This window comes from Acomys russatus, chromosome 9, assembly GCF_903995435.1.
Source record: "Acomys russatus chromosome 9, mAcoRus1.1, whole genome shotgun sequence".
Taxonomy (NCBI): domain Eukaryota; kingdom Metazoa; phylum Chordata; class Mammalia; order Rodentia; family Muridae; genus Acomys; species Acomys russatus.
This window is the reverse complement of record NC_067145.1, coordinates 57760544-57781063: the sequence shown is the minus strand read 5'-3', so window position 1 is coordinate 57781063 and position 20520 is coordinate 57760544. Positions and strand designations below refer to the sequence as shown.

The 20520-nt window shown below is 44.2% G+C and overlaps 1 protein-coding gene across 1 annotated transcript in view; it reads right to left on the bottom strand.

Moving 5' to 3' along the window:
- Nucleotides 1-1635: 1635 nt before the first annotated feature.
- Sfmbt2 (Scm like with four mbt domains 2) overlaps nt 1636-20520 on the bottom strand; it is a 71652-nt gene continuing 52767 nt past the window's right edge. Inside the window, exon 5 of the mRNA XM_051151395.1 lies at nt 1636-2143. Coding sequence (XP_051007352.1) covers nt 2025-2143 — 119 coding nt within the window. The 3' untranslated portion in view covers nt 1636-2024. The remainder of the gene's footprint in view (nt 2144-20520) is intronic.

Sequence of the window (20520 nt, the reverse complement as noted above, 5' to 3'; positions counted from 1 at the left end):
ACACCAGCCAACTGGTCGAAGTCTGTAATCCAAGTAAAACAACCACTGGTCATAGGATTCAGTGTCCTCCAATCCCACATAGCGTAGGCGTAATCTTCCTCCGACATTTTCAATCACACTAACTATCCAGTACTGAAAGGGGTTCTGGGAGTCCTGAAGCTCTAGTAAGGAACCAACTGTAATGAGGTCTATTGGGCCTTTCCCTCGCAGAGGCTGTTTAAACAGAAGCAAAACTCCGTATTTTAAACTTGATTTTAAGGATCTCATGGAAACAGATGACAGCAGAAGATAATATTATTTTTTTCTCACACCATCTTCCAAGCTACTGCCAAACAGTCTGGCAACCCCATCGTCTGCACAACCATCACACACCCCAGCCCCCACTTCCCTTTCCTCCCTCACACACATCCACATACCAACACCATTTCCCAACAACAACAACAACAACAAAATCACAAGTAAATAGAAAATAACAGTTTATGTTAATATTTTATCAAACAAATTAACTTTCTCAAATAAAAGTGCATGTTAGAAATTAGTACATCATTAAGTATAATTATACTCAGATGCGCCAAACTCAGAGCTCGAACAACTGATAACAAAATGTCTATTTTTCAGATTTACCTAATACAGGGCTTCTTTACGAGAAGCTGGCCTTACAGTGCCATCTAGTACAGCCAGAACCTTGTCATACAGAGATCAACTGAATGAGTGCTAACATGTACAGGTGACACGTCTAAATCATGGTTGTGCTCATATGTTCCATTTCTGTTTGAATGTGTATATGTGGGGGGCGGTCAAGAGCGCAGGTGCACAGACCCTGTGCATCTGTGGGGGCCAGAGGACAATCTCGGGTGCTGTTCCTCAGTCATCACCCACCATTTTTGAGAGGAATAGGGTCTCTCTCTCTCTCTCTAGCCTGGAACCTCAGATTGATCTAGGCTGGCTCCTGTAAACCCGAGGCATCTGCTGCCGCAGCTTCCCCAGCACTGGGATTGCAAGAGGAGGCTTTTTCTCCCTTTAACATTTGACTGTATTGTGTGAAGTTGTCCTACTACTTAACCTGGGCACTGGTGTGGGGCATACAGTACTACCCTTTCTTGGAATATTTCTTGGCATATGAAGAGTGTCTCTTTAGCTAGGTTCTTCCGCAAATATGTTTAACAGTTAACATGGTAAGGCTGCTCATCCTTCTGAAAAGATGATTAATCGTCATTGTAGTCATTTACCCCAGTGATTAAAAAGAGCCATTGAGATAAACATATCAAGAAAAATCATTACAAAACACTTGTGAACACTGTATCAATGGTCCTAATATTAGCACTGTTGGCAAGGAGGAAAATTAAGGTTAATAATAATAACAACAATAATAACGATAATAGAAATCCGCAACTTCTTCCCACTTTGGGTTCCCCTTTTCTAGGGTACCCTTGAGATAGAGTTAGTAATTTAATAGTTACATATGACACACTGCCGTTGTCTTCCTGTTCAAGTACATATAAGAATTATTAGCATTTCCTTATAACATTTAAAAACAAGCCATCAAGATGAGATTAAATTCTTCTGCTTCTTTGTGTAAAATCTGCCTGAGCTGCATTCAATCCAGTGAGTCGGCCATGTTTGTTCTTGTCGGTAAGACATACGTGGGAGATCATGGAGTTGTTATGCACCCGAGATGAGCAATGAGTGGAGCCCCTTATGAACGGGCTCCAGGAGACCATAGGAAGCACATAAACATGCTTAGTCATCACCTGCCACAAAGTGATCCTACAAGATAAGGCTTAAGGAAAATGGGAAGACATCCTGAAACGCAATTTTAAAATTCACTCGAACATTTCCCATTTACTGATTATAACACAGGAAAACAGCAGTCAATACCACTCAAATCCATCACCTATGTAACTCAGTATGAAACAGGAAGTTAGGCTGTGGGAATAAAAACATCAGTGTCCGCATGTATCCGCAGAAGGATATAGGCAAACGTGCCACTAGGTTTGAGATCACTGGACCAGGGTTCTGCACGGCTACAGTAGGTGAGAAACAGCAATACATACACCTTCCAGAAGGCTTGCAGGGGCTGTCCGAGAACCAGTCAAATCACGAATGAGGAATTCTGTCCAGTCTGTATACTTCTCTTTGATTGCTAGCAAGACAAGAAAGAAAACAAAAAACAAACAAACAAACAAACAAAAAAAAAAACCACTTCAGCACATCAGTGGAGTATCAAACACTCAAAAATCATTGCAGTTTTCTGTATGCTGGTGTTATTTCAGTATTTTTTTTTTCTGAATCTTATGCCTGGATCCTCCGGAAAAGCAGCCAGTGCTCTAAGCATGTAGCAGCCTCTCCATCCCTGAGAAAACTGAACTTTGCAATAACAGCATGCAGCAGCTTTTGAAATGTCAGAAAAGGATTTTAAGTACTGACTTAGTTAAAGGAAAGAGGCAACGGTGCTGGGTGACATGGGCGGTGAATACAAGGACTTATTCCTTCTAAGATGAGCACCACAGAGGTCTTTCCCATAAAGACTTCTAAAGATAAATTTGCATTGATATTTTCATATTGGTTTTAAAACAGGGCAGACTTTCAAATGACTCAAACGGATTGAGACTTCCACTGTATACAAATAGTCTATACCACATACAGTGAGTGATCAATTGTATAGATACAAATATTCCTTAGCTGAGCCTGGTGCCACAGGCCTGTAATCCCAGTTACTCAAGAGACTTAGGCAGGCAGATCACAAGTTCAGGGCCTTCCTGGTCCACAGAGTGAGATCAAGGCAAACTGTGGCAATTAAAAAGACCCTTGTCTCACATGCAGAAAGCCCTAGGTCCAATCTCCAGTAAAATAAGTAAATATTGAAAAACAAGTAAAATTCTTTAAAGAAAAACACGAGGACCATCTAATAATCATTGGTGATGGTCTCCTCCCCTGATCCCAGTTGGTGGTGTGCTGAAATTGCTGCGTATTATCAAGGCTACTCCCAGGTTTATCTCACAAGAAGAAAATCCACCAAGGAAAGGATCTTCCTAAAGAGTGCACAGACAGGACCAAGGGCATCCCTGTCAAGGACAAAGTATGGGGATCCATAGGCCTTCTTCTTTGTAAGGGCTTGGTCCATGGACCCATCTTCCTTTCCTCTCTTTGCTGAAACCTCTTTCTAAATTCACCACATCTGAGGCTGTGAAATTTACCCCCAACCACAGTGAGCACAGTAGAGATCCCACTGGACAGCCCTGTCTCCAGTAAGTCTACCACCAAGTAAAGATACTTCAAAGAAGAGAGATCAACAGTCCCAAATGCCGCTGTCAGAAAGGGATGAAGTCTGAAACTAGACCATGTATTTTTATAACACTGTTTGTCTAGGCTTAACTCCCATGAGCAAGGCAGCAAAGGATTTGCTAGATGCTGGCAACCTCTACTCCTGAGTCATTCTCACCAATTAAGCTCTGAGCATCATCAGTAACATAGGCTTCTTTCTCTCTCCACTCTTGACAGTATTTTATAGGATAGATTTCACAGAACTCACCAAGGTCAAGCACATAAACCTATGGGGGTTTTATATTCATTTGATTTCACAGATTATCATTATTAACATAATCATATGACGACTCAGGGTCCCTCCTGGGAGTCCCCGTCTCATGCCTGAGGTATGCTTCTTTGTAGATTCTTCTTTTCAAAGGACAGTTCATTGATCAAGTGCTTTCCACACACGCATAAAGTTCAGATCCCTGCACCAACCTAAAACACCAGCATGGTGGTAGTCCCCTGTATCTCAAAGCTGGAAAGGCAAACACAGGGGATCCCTGGAGCTTGTGGGTCAATACATATAGCTAAATCAGTGAGCTGCATTTTAGCATGCACACACTAATTTTTTAATTTTTAAATGAATATTTAAGAAAAGGGTTTACTTACAGTAATCAACAGTTGTTAGGCTAAAAGCCACAGTAAAAATTTTTATTAAAAGGGCTAGAGAGATGGCTCAGCAGTTAAGAGCACTGCCTGCTCTTCCAAAGGTCCTGAGTTCAATTCCCAGCAACCACATGATGGCTCACAACCATCTATAATGAGATCTGGTGCCCTCTTCTGGCCTACAGTTGTATGTTCAGGCAAAACATTGAATACATAATAAATAAATATATCTTAAAAAAAAAAAAAAAAAAAAAAAAAAAAAAGAATACCCTTCCAGAGAGTTGTCTATGTCCCCTTCTCCACCAGAAAAATTTCCCTATTGGTCTTTTATTCATTCCCAGAGCAGAAAACTGCTGAGAAGGAATTGACATATCACACAAGTCCAGGGCTCCAAGTTTGGTGGAAAAGGACATTTGCTTGTTAGAGATTTTATTCTCCTAGATCTCTTTCTCGTCTTCCTCTTTGATACACTTCTTTCTGCAAAGTTGCTTTCTTCTCTAGAGCAAAAGAGCTCCCATTCAAACACTTTCCAATATTCTCCTAAAATACACACTTTAAAAAGAGGAGGGCTTTCAAAAAAATTTAACATGTACATGCCCTTTGTGTATCTCTGATGGACTGCACCTATCTCTTATCAACAGGAGTCACCACCTGCTACAGTTGATTTTCTACGCCAAGAGGGTCTCCCATCTTGAACTCCCCTGGCAAATTCATGGCCTACCAGGTCTCCGCAGTCTTTGTGAGCATGAGTAGGAGTGTGTTTGTGGGGTGGGATGTAGATACACACACACACATCCTATTCTTTTATTTCCCTGGAGGGCTGTCTTATTGTCTCTAATCTGAAAGTTCAGCAGACAAACAGAAAAGAACAAAACTACGTGCCTAAAAAGGACAGATTAATCATGTGACATTCTGCAAATGTACCTTCAAAAAATAACTAGTAAGAAACTTTAGATAAACTTATGTCGGCTGAGAAAGCCACTTCATATAAGAAATGGCAGGTCTCCGACAGCACTGTTGAGCTGAGTGGAAATTCCATCCAATATTGGCTAAGAGACATTAGAAAAAAAAAAAAAAAACACCATCTAGCCTATAGGTGTAGATTCTTACCTATAAAGTTGGATTTGCAATATCAACCTGGTAAAGCTATGGAAGTGTTAAGTGTGATCACTTGTGGGTGTGGGGTCTATGTGTTCAGTGAGGGGGAGGGATGACAGAAGGGGAGGGGAAGGATGGGGGAAAGAGGGGAGAAGGAGAAATGGGGGGGGGGAGGAAGCACTCTGAGTCAGGCAGATGGTCATGTGGGGGGAGGAGAGGAAGAGGACGCATGTGCCAGCAAGCATGGTGGTAACGTGATCACACCCCTAATAATAAGTTGCAAGAGGGAAATAAGCCAATTTTGGGAATTCATCAAAAAGAAGTTTATCACATTTCTAAAACTCAAAACTAAAGCCAAACAAGTACCAAAGTCAGGTCTCTGCTGCAAACAAGAAGAGGAAATGGAATCAGAGAATAAAGTGATATGACCAATGATCCCACTTGTGTGACACATCCAGACTGTGACCTTGGTCTTCTGGTCACACTGAAGGGCTGAGGATGCTGCTCACTTCACAGAATGGTTGCCTAGCAGGCAGATGACCTGGACCCAGTACCTAACACCACACACAGCGGATATAGTGACGCACTGAGTAAGAAGCAATAGTTCAAGTTTTTCTTTATAAACCTAGTGAGCTCAAGGCCAGCCTGGGTAACATGAGCTCCTCCCTCGAAAAACAAAACAAAACAAAAATAATCAAACAAACAAAAAGAAAAGGTCACCTTGACACTTGTATATTTGTAAACAATGCTTCCCGTACATTTCTGTAGCACATCCCTCAGCATTTACCCCTAATCCTGCCCTCTATGGGTTTATTTTCAATGCAGAGGGCTCTGAAGTACGCCCCAAGGCCACCTCCAAGTGGACTATGTAGGCAGATGTGGTCCAGAGTTACTTGTGGTGCCTTGTGTCACAAAATCCAACTGCCAGAGCCCATTGCTCACAATGAATCTACTTTCTTCCCCTTAACCAGTAGTATGTAGATATTTTTGTTGTTGTTAATGTTGTTCCTACAGAAAAAAATTTTTTTGAATTCTGCACAACCTAGAAAGAGCCAGTGTCCAGCAGAAACTGTGATGGCCTTTATCTCCTGCTTTATTCCCGGATACCTAGAATCAGATGCTGAGATTCACAGCCAAGCAACAGGCAGAACTCGGGGAATCCTGTGGAAGAGTGGGGGAGGGGGAGGTAGAAGGATCCCAAGGGAACAAGAATGCCACAAGAAGACCAACACAGTCCAGGAACCACCATGAGTTGCTGTCCAGCCTTTGCCTAGAGTGTCCATCCCAACCTTACCCATGATGCCCTGCTCTCATGCCCTGAGCCCCCGCACCCTCCCCCGTTAGAGATACATGAGAATCAAGGCACACCCTTTGCACATGATCCTACCCCAGCCTCAGCTTCTCCTACTCTAAACTCCAACTTTAAACTTCAAGGACTCTGCCTGACCAAACATCTAACAGCCAGGCCAATTCTTTAATCCCAGACAATCCTTTCCTAAAGCCGGTTTGACCGGGTTACTACATCCTAGTCTAAAGTAAATGTGATTAACTTGCCATCCATGACAGGCCTCATGGCATTCACGAGCACATGAAATTGAATACAAGGATGTGTGTGCGTGTGTGTGTCTGCACGCATGTGTGGTGTGTTTGTATGCATGTGGGTATGTAGGCGTGTGTGCATCTGTGTCTGCATGTGTGTGTGTGTGTGTGTGTGTGTGCATGTGTAGTGTGTTTGTATGCATGTGGGTATGTAGGTGTGTGTGTGCGCGTGCATGTGTGTGTGTGTGTGTGTACGTGTGTGTGTGTACAGAGACAAGCACTTCCTCTTAGCTGGCATTGGGCTTCACCATTTCCTTCTCCCAGATTAAGATTCCTGAGAAAGTTCTAATTTCTCTGGGCCTGTTGCTTTTTGTTTGTTTGTTTTATTTTATTTTTTATATTTGAGAATTCTCCTTTGTTCTTTTAAATTTATTTATCCACTTTACATGCCCATCATAGCCCCCTCCCACCCTCTGCCCCCTCTCCCTTCTCCCCTTCCCTGCCATGTTCTCATGCCAGGTTCAGGCAGTGCTCAAGGCAGAACCTAAGGCGTCCTGCGTACTGCACAGACAAGCACCCTACCAACCCTGGACTCTATCTCTACATTTTTTTCTCAGTAAGTAAACAGGAAATTTCAAATGAGTAAATTCCTAAGGTTTTGCCCTCTATGACCTTTTAAACAAAGCAAAAATACTGCAATAGCCTCTCAGGAAATACCACCATGAAAGGCTCATGGCACCTCTCCCCACCTCAGGTGCTGCCACTGAGTCATTTTACCGTGAACTGTAAGTTCTGCCTGCTTAATCACATAGGCAGAACTCATGTGCATCACTCCACGTGGCCCCTGTGGAAGAGGCCGGCTGTAATCGGCGCCTGGACAAATTCTCTAAGCTGTCTTCTATCAATTACAGGAGATCAAATTATGTTTGCAAAAAGGAGGCCTTATCACTAACGATTAGTTTTCAGCAATGAAATGTTACAGACATTAACTGATGCTTCTCTTCTCGTTGACACTCAGGCCAGACTAGATAAGATTCGTAGCTAACAAGCAAAAACTATCACGTCAGCCATACATGTGGGAATTCACCAGCTTCTGTGGAACAAACAATTCACACCAGGCGAGGGAAGAGGAACATATTTCCTAATCACTTTGCAACTATTATTTCTTCAGCCGAGGGAAGATGGGGCAATTTGAGCTTTTAAAACGCCAAAAGAAAAATAAAGGAACACAGTAACTCTGTATACAGACATCTTCTCCACGTACAGCCTAGCAGCCACCTGTCCAAGAATCCTAAGTTCTTAGCAACTACACCCAGCGATGGCTGCCGCTGGGGCCAGTGTCTCAACTAACAGGGCTGCTATTTGAGGCCAGATAATTCTTTGCTGTTGGCAGGAAGCTGCTCTGTGTGCTGCATAGACCTAGTGCCCTGAAACTCTCCCAGAAATCCCTCCCCTTGCTGTGACAACATAACTTGTCCCCAGATCATTTCAAAGGTAACTAGGTGGCAAATCTTTCCCAATTGGAAACCAATGGTTCAGATGGAGCAGTTGGGAAATATTTTCAAACATATATATTAACTTAATGGCCTGACTGCTCTCCAGCCAAATAGCACAACTTCATTAAAGCTTTAGAAATGCATCTCCAGGGCCCGGGAGAAAGCTCAGGTAGTAAAGGTTTGCCACACACGCAAGAAGGCTTGCTTTCAAGTCACAGTACTCACAGAGAAAGCATGGCCCTGGGACACATGTCGGTAATGCCAGAGCTGAGGAGGTTGAGAAGGAGCTAAACTCAGGCCAGTTTAGCTAAACCAGTGAGCTTCAGATTTAGGGGGAGGGCCTGTCTCAAAATACAAGGTGGAGGGAGGAACAGATGAAGAAGATAACGGACATCAACCTTCAGTCTCCACACATTCTCTGTCTCTCTCTCTGTCTCTATCTCTATCTCTGTCTCTCTGCCTCTCTGTCTCTGTCTCTCTCTCTCACACACACACACACACAAACACACAAACACACACACTCACGCACACACACCTGCACTTGCACCCACATACACATGTGCATATACCACATACACACACAAAAGAAATGCCTGTCCAGCCAGCACACATCACAGGCCAGAATGGACATGGTGAAAGAGGATGCAAAGACTGAAGAAATGGTCACAGCCACAAGCTTAACCTCTAGCCCATCTTGTGCGACTGACTATGCCCATCCTTAAGCACTTCAACACCATAGCTCATACACGCACTCTGACAATAAAAAATAAAAAATAAAAAACCATTATCACTGTCCTAGCCCCCTGCAAGCAATGAAAGAGACAAGAAGCTATTGACTAACATACTATGTGGGTCTTGAGGCATTTTAATACAGTTGATGGTCCACTTCAATCTTTAACACTGAGGAAGAGGGCTGAGTGGATTGACAAACGGACAGGACAACCCAGGGAGTCACCACCATTTGATTCTGATAACAGCTGCTAGGCTTCTTTCTGCCTAGCATTTCTAGTCTCCTCCAGTTGTATTTACTAGTATTATTGTGTATGGGTGTGACATGTATTGGTGAGTGGGTGTCACACTGTGCATATGTGCACATCAGAGGACCACTTTGGAGAGTTGGTTCTCTCCTTCTATCTATACGTTGGTACTAGGGCTACAACTCGGGTTGTTCAGACTTGTGGAAAGTACTTTGCCCACTGAGCCATCTTGCTGTCCCCTTAGAGTCCTTTTTTGCTAAGCAATCTTAGCTAATAGTAAGTGGCTCTACAGTCTCTAAAAACATGCAAGCTCTACAAGGGGAAAAACAGGCAGGGAAGGGAAGGAGTGAGATGGTCAGCCAGAGTTACCATTTTGTCAAGGCAATCATACTTAGATATAATTTAGAGAACAGTCTCGTTGTGCAACCTGTACAACTAAACTGGGTGACCTTTTCCTTCCTAGTCCAGCAAATGCCCAAATGACTATGAACACAATCGCCATCTTTGAACTTGACAAAACTAACCACAAGTTGAGCGGTACCAGTGGCTACATCTTCAAAATCCATCTTTCCCTGTGACACTCAGCTGGCTCGACTCTGCTTTGCAAACAAGGAGACTCTTCCATTGACGGTAACTCGTTATTTTCCTCTTTGCAATCTGCCTGGCTAAGAATGTAAAGAGATCGTTCACCAAGAATACAGCTAATAAATCTATTGCATCACCCATTGTCATCCAAGAACAACTAACCCGCTTGGGTTTATCTTGATTGACTCCCGGCTCCTCCAGCAGTCACTCAGCTACACAGAGCAATAAACGATCCTCCTGCAAGCTGCTATGATTAATCACCGCCCTTCAGTACAAGTCAATATCCGCTCACATCATGTTGACAAAGAGAAGAATTTGGTAATAAGAAATGGCCTAGCTTTATCTGGGCTGAAGACATATAAATTACAATCAGATTATGCAGATAAAATACATGAGCTAAATCTATCTGCTGTAACTACACTTGTCACAGCACTTTTTAATGCCTCCTTTAAAAAGTGGATTTATTTCCGTGCAATGGCGAAAGGACAGTTCAAGAAAAAGGCTGGCACAGTGGTGCCTGCAAAGATCATTTGTAACTCATTCAAATTATTTCCTTCCACTGAAGAAATTGATAGTTTAAAAAAAAAGATATTTTCATTCCCCTGGCCCAGAACAATTGTTTAAAAATTACTTACAAAAATCGGGCCATCTTCAAGCCATAAGCAAACCGCACTGTATGCAGTAATGATGTCAGTTTGGTTCTGGAAGGGTGAGATAGGGCTACTGCAATAGTCCACCCACTCCTGGAGAACTGACTCTGGGCCTACTGACTCTGTGAGACCATCCTAACCAACACAAATAAAGACATTGGAGTAGCACAGAGGTGTCCAAGCCCAATGTGAAAGAGGTTAGTAACGAAATGTTGAATGAGAAAAACCTAAAAATTTTGACTTAGATCCCACGTTCTAGGCAATGGGCCAGAAATAACCTGTTTAATCATCTCTGAGGCTTCAGTTGTACATCCTTATATAAATAGAAACCAATAATTATCGGATTAGCCAAGTGGAACTGCTCTGGGCCACTCCACTTCGGTTTAATTGTTGTTTCTTTGGCAGCTGCTGGGAGCCTTCAGAAGGGGTGTCTGTATTAAAATGCTATTACTGACTCTTCCAGGCTAGGAAACTTATAAAACCTCATGTTAGAGTTAATCATAAAACGCTAAGACTGAGATGTTAATCGCTTACCAAGTGGTTACACTGCACAACTTAATTTCACAAGACAGAAAAGAAAAAAATTGGCAGAGGGTTGGTAAAACTTGAAGATGCTCCCATATTCGGCTGCATCAAATGGTTGAGACAAGTCAACATACAGCCGTCCACCTTCCTCTGAAGACAGAACTATACAACATGCTCAATTCTGTTCCCAAATGGACTATGAAGCCAGTTGGCTTGAAAGAACGGCCCTCCAAGCCGTTATTCCCCAGGCTCATGAGCCAAGCCCAGAACAACCCATATGTCTGCTGATCATAAAGAGAATAAGTTGGAAAGTACAGTGGATTCACACTGTAAACTGTGCTTGGCAACACAGAAGATGCCAGCATCCATTGTTGACTAAATAAATTAAGCAATGAAGAGAAATCCGGTCGACTGAGTTCTCAGTGGTGCTTTAGTGGCACCACACAAGTCCCAGGACCGTGAGTAAGGCAAGACCCTTCTCTTCTCACTGCAATTTCTAATGTAAAATGTTTTCATGAGAAGGCTTATCTTTATAGAACTGTATAATATGACTCAAATGCACATCTCTGCAGCAGCCAACTCTATGTGAGTCTGAAGAAAAATTTTTTTCATTTTTTACCACATTTATTTATCGAACATGCTCATATTTATTACTTTTGCCATTTTTTTTTAGAATGTGAAATTGGGGCTAGAGGCACTCAGTAGGGTGCCTGGGGCACATGCTTGAGAGCCTGATTCTGATTCCCAGGCGCTGTACAAAAAGACAGATGGCTGTGTAAGATATGGAACTCACTTGGGATTGACAGGGCTGGCAACAGGTCAGCCATACTAGCCAAAGCTTAAGACAGCAAAAGCCACTGTCCTAAAAATTAATGTGCAGGGCTGGAGAGATGGCTCAGAGGTTATGAGCACTGTCTGCTCTTCCAGAGGTCCTGAGTTCAATTCCCAAGTACCACATGGTGGTTCACAACCATCTATAATGAGATCTGATGCCCTCTACTGGCTTGAAGGTGTATGTGCAGGCAGAATACTGTATACATAGTAAATAAATAACTATTTAAAAAATAATAATGTGCAAAACAACTGATGGTGACATGTGGTGTCAAAGTCTGGCTTCCACATCTGTGTGCACCTGTGTAATTAATCCAGTTTGAACCACGAGAGCCAAACTATGTAATAAAAGCCTAAAGTAGAACCACTGCCTCTTAAGTTTTAGAATTGTTTCCAAAACTACTACTTCTTTTCAAAAGTAAAGAGAGACGAGCCTTAACTGAAAGGCCCAGCACTGACCAGCATGCGATACCGAACAGCTTCAGCCGGTTTTTAATCTCTCAGTAGCAAAACGATGCATCTGCCCATTATCGCTTACAGAGAAGACATGTCCAGCAACAAGTCGATGACTTCACTATTGCTTATGGCAAAGCCACAGCGATGAGCCTTGAGGCAACTATGCAAACAACACCCAAGATCCTCTCAGGGACAAGCATCACTTGTCCCATCTCTAAGACAGTGCAAAACTTCTAGGACTTGGAACTCGCCCTGTTAAGACTCTGTAGGACAAGCTCCCTCTGTGAGACTGTTACACAACTGTTCCTGGCACAGCTACTCAAAAAGACAAGGAGTTTACAACTTCAAATGGCACAGAACACCAGATTCCATTTGCCAGCGTGTATACACACACACACACACACACACACACACACACACACACACACACACACATATCCACACACAATGAGCTGATAAGGTCCACCGTGATAGCTATTCATGTGTCGATTGGCTATGGTGTCCCAGATCCATCTTCAAACATTCTGGACATGTATGAATAAGATTAAGATAAGAGTCAGCTGAGCTAACCGTCTTTGCCAATGGCAGTGGGCTCATATAGTCAGCCGAAGACGTGAGTAAACAGAACTCCCTCATGATGACTGCCTTCCATCTAGAACCATGGCTTTTTTTTCCTGTGTTCCAATAAAACAGGCATATTGGTCATCATGGGTCGACAGCCTGCGGGATCACATCCTAGAACTGCACCATTGGCTCTTCTGGCTGTCTCAGTGATGTTGGAGTCTATGAAAGCTCCACCATCAGACCTTGCCACTTTTGGACCATAGATTTGGGTTAGAATCTGGACCGTACCACAGAGGCTTGGGTTTTGGATGCTCATGGCAGGAGGCTGTGGGTCCTCTACTAGGTGGGGCCTAGGAACAGGTGTTTAGTCACCTGTCTCCTGGATCTAGCCTCTTCTCTGTTTCCTGGTCCACCAGAATTTGAAAAACACTGCCACACGGTCCCCTCGTGAGGCTCTTCCCAAGGGCACATGGCCTAGAAATTGTGAATCAAAACTTCTCAGACAGCGAGCTGCAATAAACCTCTAAGTTGATTTTGACAGGTTTTCCGTCCCAGGGATACAAAAGCAGCTGATGTGGCCTCTACAATCAGGAGACCATTCTTTAAAAGAAGTCTACGTGTCTTCATTCTAACTCATCTGGGTTCACCAGAGAACACGGACTGACTAGACTTTATGTCGAACAACTCCAAGCTAGTTTACGTCTAATCCACGCGCTTACTGTCTGTGTGATCTTCATGAGGACACGGCTTTCTGGTTTCTCGGGTTCCTCGCCTGTAAGCAGGGACAGCAGCAGTCCACACTCCACCAGCAGGCTCACCATGTCTGTCTTACCGCACTTGCTCTGAAAGCCTGGGGTTCTGAGTCTGACCTCCAGAGCTCGTGGGAATAGGCCAGGTAAAGTACATGCACTTGTAACCTTAAAACCTACACAAGGGAGAAACACGCTTCTCTGGGGACTTGTCTGACAGACAGCCTGGCTGAATCGGCGATGGACAGGCTAATGAGACTGTGGCTGCAAAAGCAAGGGAAATGTCTCCTGAGGAATAATACCCAAGCTTGACTCTGGCCCCCACATACACACATACATGTGCATCCAAAAGACCATGCACCCACACACATACTCATACACACACACACACACACACACACACACACACACACACACACACAAATTCACAACAGAGTCAACCCTAAGAGTAAGCCCTATATAAACAGCTGATGCTACTAGTTAAACATTCAGGTATAGAAGTACACGTATCTGGACAATGGACACGCAGGGAAAACTGGAAATATTTCCCGGTTTATGGAAAAATGGGAAGCTAAGTTTGGCCTATTTGATCGTAGCAGAAAGAGACACACAGAGGAACACACTGAAAACAGATGGTAAAATGCTTCACAGGGGACAAATGCTTGACCTCCCTCAGCAAGACTTGTGTTTACACAATGTTCTAATTAGTGAATGGGACTGCTGGATTTTTATCAGATTGGCAAGGAAAACAGTAATGCTTATGGCTGGGAAAGGGCAGTGAAAGGGGGCTCAGTGAAATAACTTAAATGTGGACCAGAAGAGACGCAAGCGCAGCCAAAGGATCGTAAGAGAAAGTCAGGCGGGGAGGAGCCGATGACACAGCGCCTGATGTCCATGGCCAGGAAGCCTAGGGAAGAACTCAAGAATGGGCCAGAGGCAGCCTATAGTACGCTGAAGAATAACCCAGAGGTAAGTCAGAGACCAGAACTGGCATCCTCAAAGCAGAGGTCAAAGGGGTCAGGATGACCCACAGCCAAGGCCATCGCTGGGGCTTACTCATCATTCATCTGTGCGCTGCTGCGATCGACAAGGAACCCTGGGCCCATCCTCACTGTGCAGCACCCTCAGGCCTTTGCGGTGCTCCATTTTTTTCCCCCATGCAAAGTATAAATGGTGATAATGTGCTGAGAAATAAATGAACCATGAAGACAGGTAGCCCGGTGACTGAAATCATGCAGTTGATGAGTTTGCCTTTGCTTGCCTGCTGAGAGTGTTGTCGTTTGTCAAGGCCTAACTCACATCCCTCATGAGAAGGGTATCTCCACAATCATGGTACCCACAAACACACACACACAAACACATGCTGGCCGATTCCCTAAGCATGGTGATGCATTGATTCCCTGTTTCTCTAATGACAAACCTGGCATCTATTGTGTACCACAGAGCTCATCCCTGCCTGTAGGATGAAGAAGAACTTCCAAAACTTCATCCTGTCATCTCCATCAGGTCCAGGCCCTACAAGCCTGGGCAGGATCCAACTCCTCCAGGAGCGCAGAAGATGCTCTCACAACTAATCTTGTAGCAACACTCTGGGGCACTACAGGAAGCCACAATGGCTAATGCCCTCAGCCTGAGAAGGCAGAGCGAGCCCAACAGCACTGCCTCCAGGGCACTTAGCATATGTATTTTAAATTAAAAGCATCTCTCAACTCCAGGTTGTATCAACTATTCACCAGATCAAAAATGAGCACAGATTTCTTTGATCCTATAGACAGTCAATATGTTGGTGCCGAGATGGAAAAGGACACCGAGACAAACACACTAGCTAAATGCATGGGCTGGGGTGTTTATGATTACCCTTGCCACACCTGAGGTGACCAAGGAGCTCCTGTTATTCTGCCTGCTTTCCCAAAATACGTTTCCCTCGAGTCGTGTATCAGTTCATCTATTATAGCATAAAAACCGGTCAAAAAATCTGTAGGTGTGTGTGGATGTGTTTCACACAGATGTGTGTTTGCAGGTGCACATGCATGTGGCTTGTGGCAGCCAGAGGTTAACATCGGGTGTCTTCCTCACTTGCTCTTTACTGTGTCTTCCTCAAATGGTCTCCATCTCATCTTTCTGAGATAGGGTCTCTCACTGAACCTGGAGCGCACTGGTTCTGGCTGCCCCGTAAGCTCCAGGGATTCCGCCACCTACCTTCCCAAGCTGAGACTACAAGCATGCAACCCCACAGTCTGCACTGCATACATGGTGGCAAAACAGAGGCCACAGGGGGCAGGCATGGCAGCTGAGGCAGCATATGAGAGTTCACACTGAACCTCAAGCAGGCCGACTGGGCATGATCTTTTAAACTCTCTGCAGGGGTGGAGAGAGCAGCTTTCCTTTTCTGAGAAGGAGGGGGGAATAGAGGGAAAGAGGGGAGTGGTAGGACTGGGAGGGGGGCTATGATCAGGATGTAAAATGAGTAACTAAATTAATTAATTAAAAAGCAAACAGGAAAAAAATGAAACAAACAAACAGGGCTGGAGAGATGGCTCAGAGGTTAAGAGAACTGTCTGCTTTTGGTCTTAAGTTCAATTCCCAGCAACCACATGGTGGCTCACAATCATCTATAATGAGATGTGGTGCCCTCTTCTGGCGTTCAGCTGTACATGCAGACACAACATTGTATACATAATAAATAAATAAATCTTTAAAAAAAAAAAAACAAACAAGCTCAAAGCTCAACCCCAGTGACATACTTCTTCCAAGAGGGCTACATCTCCTATCCCTAAGCAAATAGCACCAGCAACTGGGGGTCAAGTGTTCAAATGCCTGAGTCTTGGGAGACAGCTCATTCAAACGACCGGAAGGCTCCTGCAAAGAAGCTGTCTCAATGTCCCCTCCTAGAGAATTTTGCCTAAACAGGAGGGCAGATTCCTCATCCGGACTTTTGTTTTCCAAACCATGGATCACAATCCAGAGTGGATACAACCATTCATTGTATCCTAACTAAAACTTTAATTTTAAAAGCAACAGAAAAGAAAAGAAAATATCACCGTGGACATTAGAGGAGGAGGAGGATTGTCATCAGAAAGCTGAGGCTCAGTGGACCAAAGTGTACTCAGGGACACAGAGGGTGTCTCAGAGGATAGCATTCCACACAGTGCATGAGCAGGCTGTTTAGGTAATTAAGAAATAATTGGCATAGCTATGAGATCCATCATTGAAAATAAAAATCAAAATGGACACATCAGCAACCTCGTAACTGTATGGACTTCTTGACCTTTTCAACAGAAACAGTGTAAAAGTTCAAAGTCAGATCTCCATGGAAATTTGTATTGCTTAATGTAAAAAATGAATTAACTCTGAGCCTTCCATTTCTGTTCCATCAGCAAGGGTGTGCATGTAAAACCCCGGTGAGAACAAGAGAGAGGGTTGAAGTAGTTCCAAGGATAAGGAAAAAATACTATACTTGATTTTTTAAAAAATAAATTCATAAAGGACAAGTAGCTCCAAGAAAGCCACAAGCTATTATCATCCTAAGCATGAGTGAAGATGGAACCCAAGGTCAAAGCAAGAACCAGGCATGAGTCACCTGAAGAACAAAGCTTCCCCAAGAATGACAAGGAACACTGAGAAGGTATCAACCATTCCATCACCAATCTCTGTTGACTGCCGTGTGTGCAGGTCTGGCTGCTAAGGGCTGCCTGGTGTCAGGAAGGCACATCTGTAAGCACGAGGACTCAGGAAGTCCGTGCCCGTTGTCCCTAAACTCCCTGCTGACATAGAGATTAGGGTTTCTCCGGGGTTTCCCTTAAGAAGCCATTTTGGATCACGTGATGGCTGATCTTCATTGTCAACCTGAGGATTGAGAATCATCTGGAAGGCACACGCAGCATATCTTAAGCAACTGGTAGAGTCGTGGTTACATGCTCACGGTAATTTCGTGTTTCGCTTGCCTTGTCATTAGTGTTCTATCTTTCCATAATGTATAACGCATAGGGATTAAACTGGCACACAGAGGAGGGGAGGGGGAAAGAGACAGAGAAGGACTGAGGAGGTGCTTCAGTAAATAAAGAGCTTGCCACAAGTGTATGAGGGCCAGAATTCAGGTCCCCGGCACCCGTGTATGTACCTAGGGAGGTGTGCTGGCTCATCTGTAGTCCCAGAACTCAGAGGGCAGAGACCAGGGATCACCGAGGCAAGCTGGCGAGCTGCGTTAGCCAGGATGAGCAAGCTCCGAGGTCAGTGAGAGACTCTGTTTCGATATACAAGATGGAGAGTGATAGAGGGAAACACCTGATGTTAGCCTCTGGCATCTACATGCACACCCATGCATGTGCACTGGACACACATGTAGACACATATACACTAACAGGCAGTATAACACACATATGCGGGGAGAGGGCAGAACCAAAGCTTGACAAGCCCAAAGTGGCAAGATGAATTGCTCTCATTACTATAATACGCTGTCATACACACAGGCAATTTAAAACCGAGAAATTTGTTTTCCTTTCCTATCAAACTAGATGCCTGAGTGTGCAGCTGCTGACTCTTAAAAATTAATTAATGACTGATTTATATCTAGTGCTTCCTCAAAGGACTTCAAATCTTTTATGAGCTGGTCTCCAATGCCTGGGCCCTTGGTATGAATGAAACAAGCTGCTGAGCCAGGGGCTGCAGAGACTTGTTCTCCATCCAGACGTATATCCACAAAAAAGTAGCATGCAAATATGGCTTCAAGTCCCTGGAAGACCTTATCTTTGGAAACACTTCGACTGTACTGTTTTTTTTTTTTTTTTCAAAAAGTAATTACTCAAGTATTTTCTTATCAAAGGAGCATGTCACTACCGGATATAAGATCAACAATCATAAAGAAGTCACAGTTGTTGACCACTGGTACCATTCCAAGGGTTTCAGTAATATCACCCCCTCTGCTCAAAGAAAAAGACTGAAGGCTGGAGAGATGGCTCAGAGGTTAAGAACACTGACTGCTCTTCTAGAGGTCCTGAGTTCAATTGCCAGCAACCACATGGTGGCTCACAACCATTATAATGTGATCTGATGCCCTCTTCTGGCATGCAGGTGTAAATGCAGGGAGAGCACTATATCATAATAAATAAACAAATACATCTTGAAAGAGATACAGAGAGATGGGGGGCGGGGGACAGAGAGAGAGACAGAGATGCACAAAGGGGGGGGGACAGAGAGAGAGACAGAGATGCACAAAGGGTTTGCCCTGTTTCGCTGAAGCAGAGTCATGTGATTCAATCACAAAGTATGTGTCCCCTACCAAGCAAAGTCCAAACAGCACTCTACACCTACGTCTCACATTACTGATTCTATATGTGCTGTATTATTTCTCTCCTCTGTGACTGAGTAGCACGTAAAGGAATCTGAGGGAGGCAGGGTTTGGCTCACTGTGTGAAGGCACAGTGTGCCACAGCAGAGAAGCCTTGGAGCCAGGAATGTGAAGTTGCTGGTCGTATTTTGCATCCACAGTCAGGAAGCAGAGTCAAATGCCAGTGCTCAGTGGCTTTCTCCTCCCCCGCCCCCCTTTTCCAGTCTGGTACCCCTCCCAGGGAACAGTCCCACTCACATTTAGGACGTAATCTGTTAAACCTCACAGGCAAAGCCAGAGCTGTGACTCCTAGGAGAATCTAAATGCCCTCAGGGTGACGATGAAGGTGACCATCGCAAAAGCAAATGATGGAATCATCCTAAGTCAGCCATTCCACTTGAAGGCAAAGCAGGCCTGCCAAGCACCTTGCTCCTCTCCTGCCTCGGTGAGCAAAGAGAATTAAATGCACTGCACTAGGCAACATTCCTATGCCAAAGTTCATGAGACCTGCTCTCTCAGGACCTATGATGTGATCTTTTTAATTAACAATACAACGATTTTATTGCAGGATTACTCTTAATATAAAATAAATTAGCACTCTTTCTTGGAGGTAAGAAGGGAGCCTCTTCTTTGACATGAAAATGTCAATCCACCTCCTACCTCCCCCCCCACACACACACACACCGCCCTTTAAAAGGAAAAAGTAACCTAACATTTCAGCAAAGTACTGATGAGCATCAAAATTTGGATTTGGAGTAAAACCATCTGGAATATGATAGGGGTACAAAGTGAAAAACACTTAGGAAACTGCTAAGTAAACTGGCCTGTAGGACACGGCCCTCTTCCTCTTAAGCCTATAACACACATTTACATGTGTCTTAAAAGAATCATAAGATCCTATCTCCGATGTTTAGTGGCTCTGTCTATCCTGCTTCCAGACACAGCTGTGAACTGAGACCAGGCTTCATTCTCTGGGGCCCTGGCGACACTGAGACTCAGGCCACTAAAACCAAATCGCCAGCTTGTGCGAAGGCACCTTCCCTGGAAAAGAAGGGAACGGAGTTCAGTCTCAGCATTATTTCAGTTGCTCAGTTTTCCGCAAGTCCGACCCACATGCCGGTGGTCTTCCTCAGGGAATCTGACAACTTCCGCGCTTCAGTGGACGTGGGAGGAAACACTAGGGAGTGTTCAATACTTGTGAAACTTAACACACGTCGCCGCACACATGGGATCCAGCCCATTTGTATTCATGTTGACTATACAAGGAACGTTCTAGGTGGAAGTGCCATGTCCCAAATAGTGAGTGCTCCTTGCCCAGGCATGAATTCCACCAAAATCCCTTCATGTTTTGGGACTGGAGAGATGACCCCGGCATTTGCTGCCCAGCACCCACATGGTGGCTCACAGCAGTCTGTACTCCAGTCCCAGGAGCTCTGACACTTAATTGCAATTAAATTTTTAAAAAGTGTTTTTTAGTCTTCCATAGTTTTATAAATACTTCTAGAGGCTCTAGAAGGAACAAACATGAAAATCAAGTGCTCGCTCGTTAGTTTTAGTTCCGTATGATAGGAGAAGGGAAACTGAGGAAAGCAACATCTAGTGGTGCTGCAGACTGATGCCACCTACCCGTGAATGGGTTAGCTATGTGACCTCCACACAGGGCCAGTCAGGAAGGCTTGTGACTCTAGGGGATGCCGTGCTAGCCAAACATTACTAGGAACATGAGCAAGGAACCTTCTATGGAGGTTAGCTAAAACACATGGCGCTCCCTCTCTCCTCTCTCTTTCCCACACCGCCATCTTCTGATAC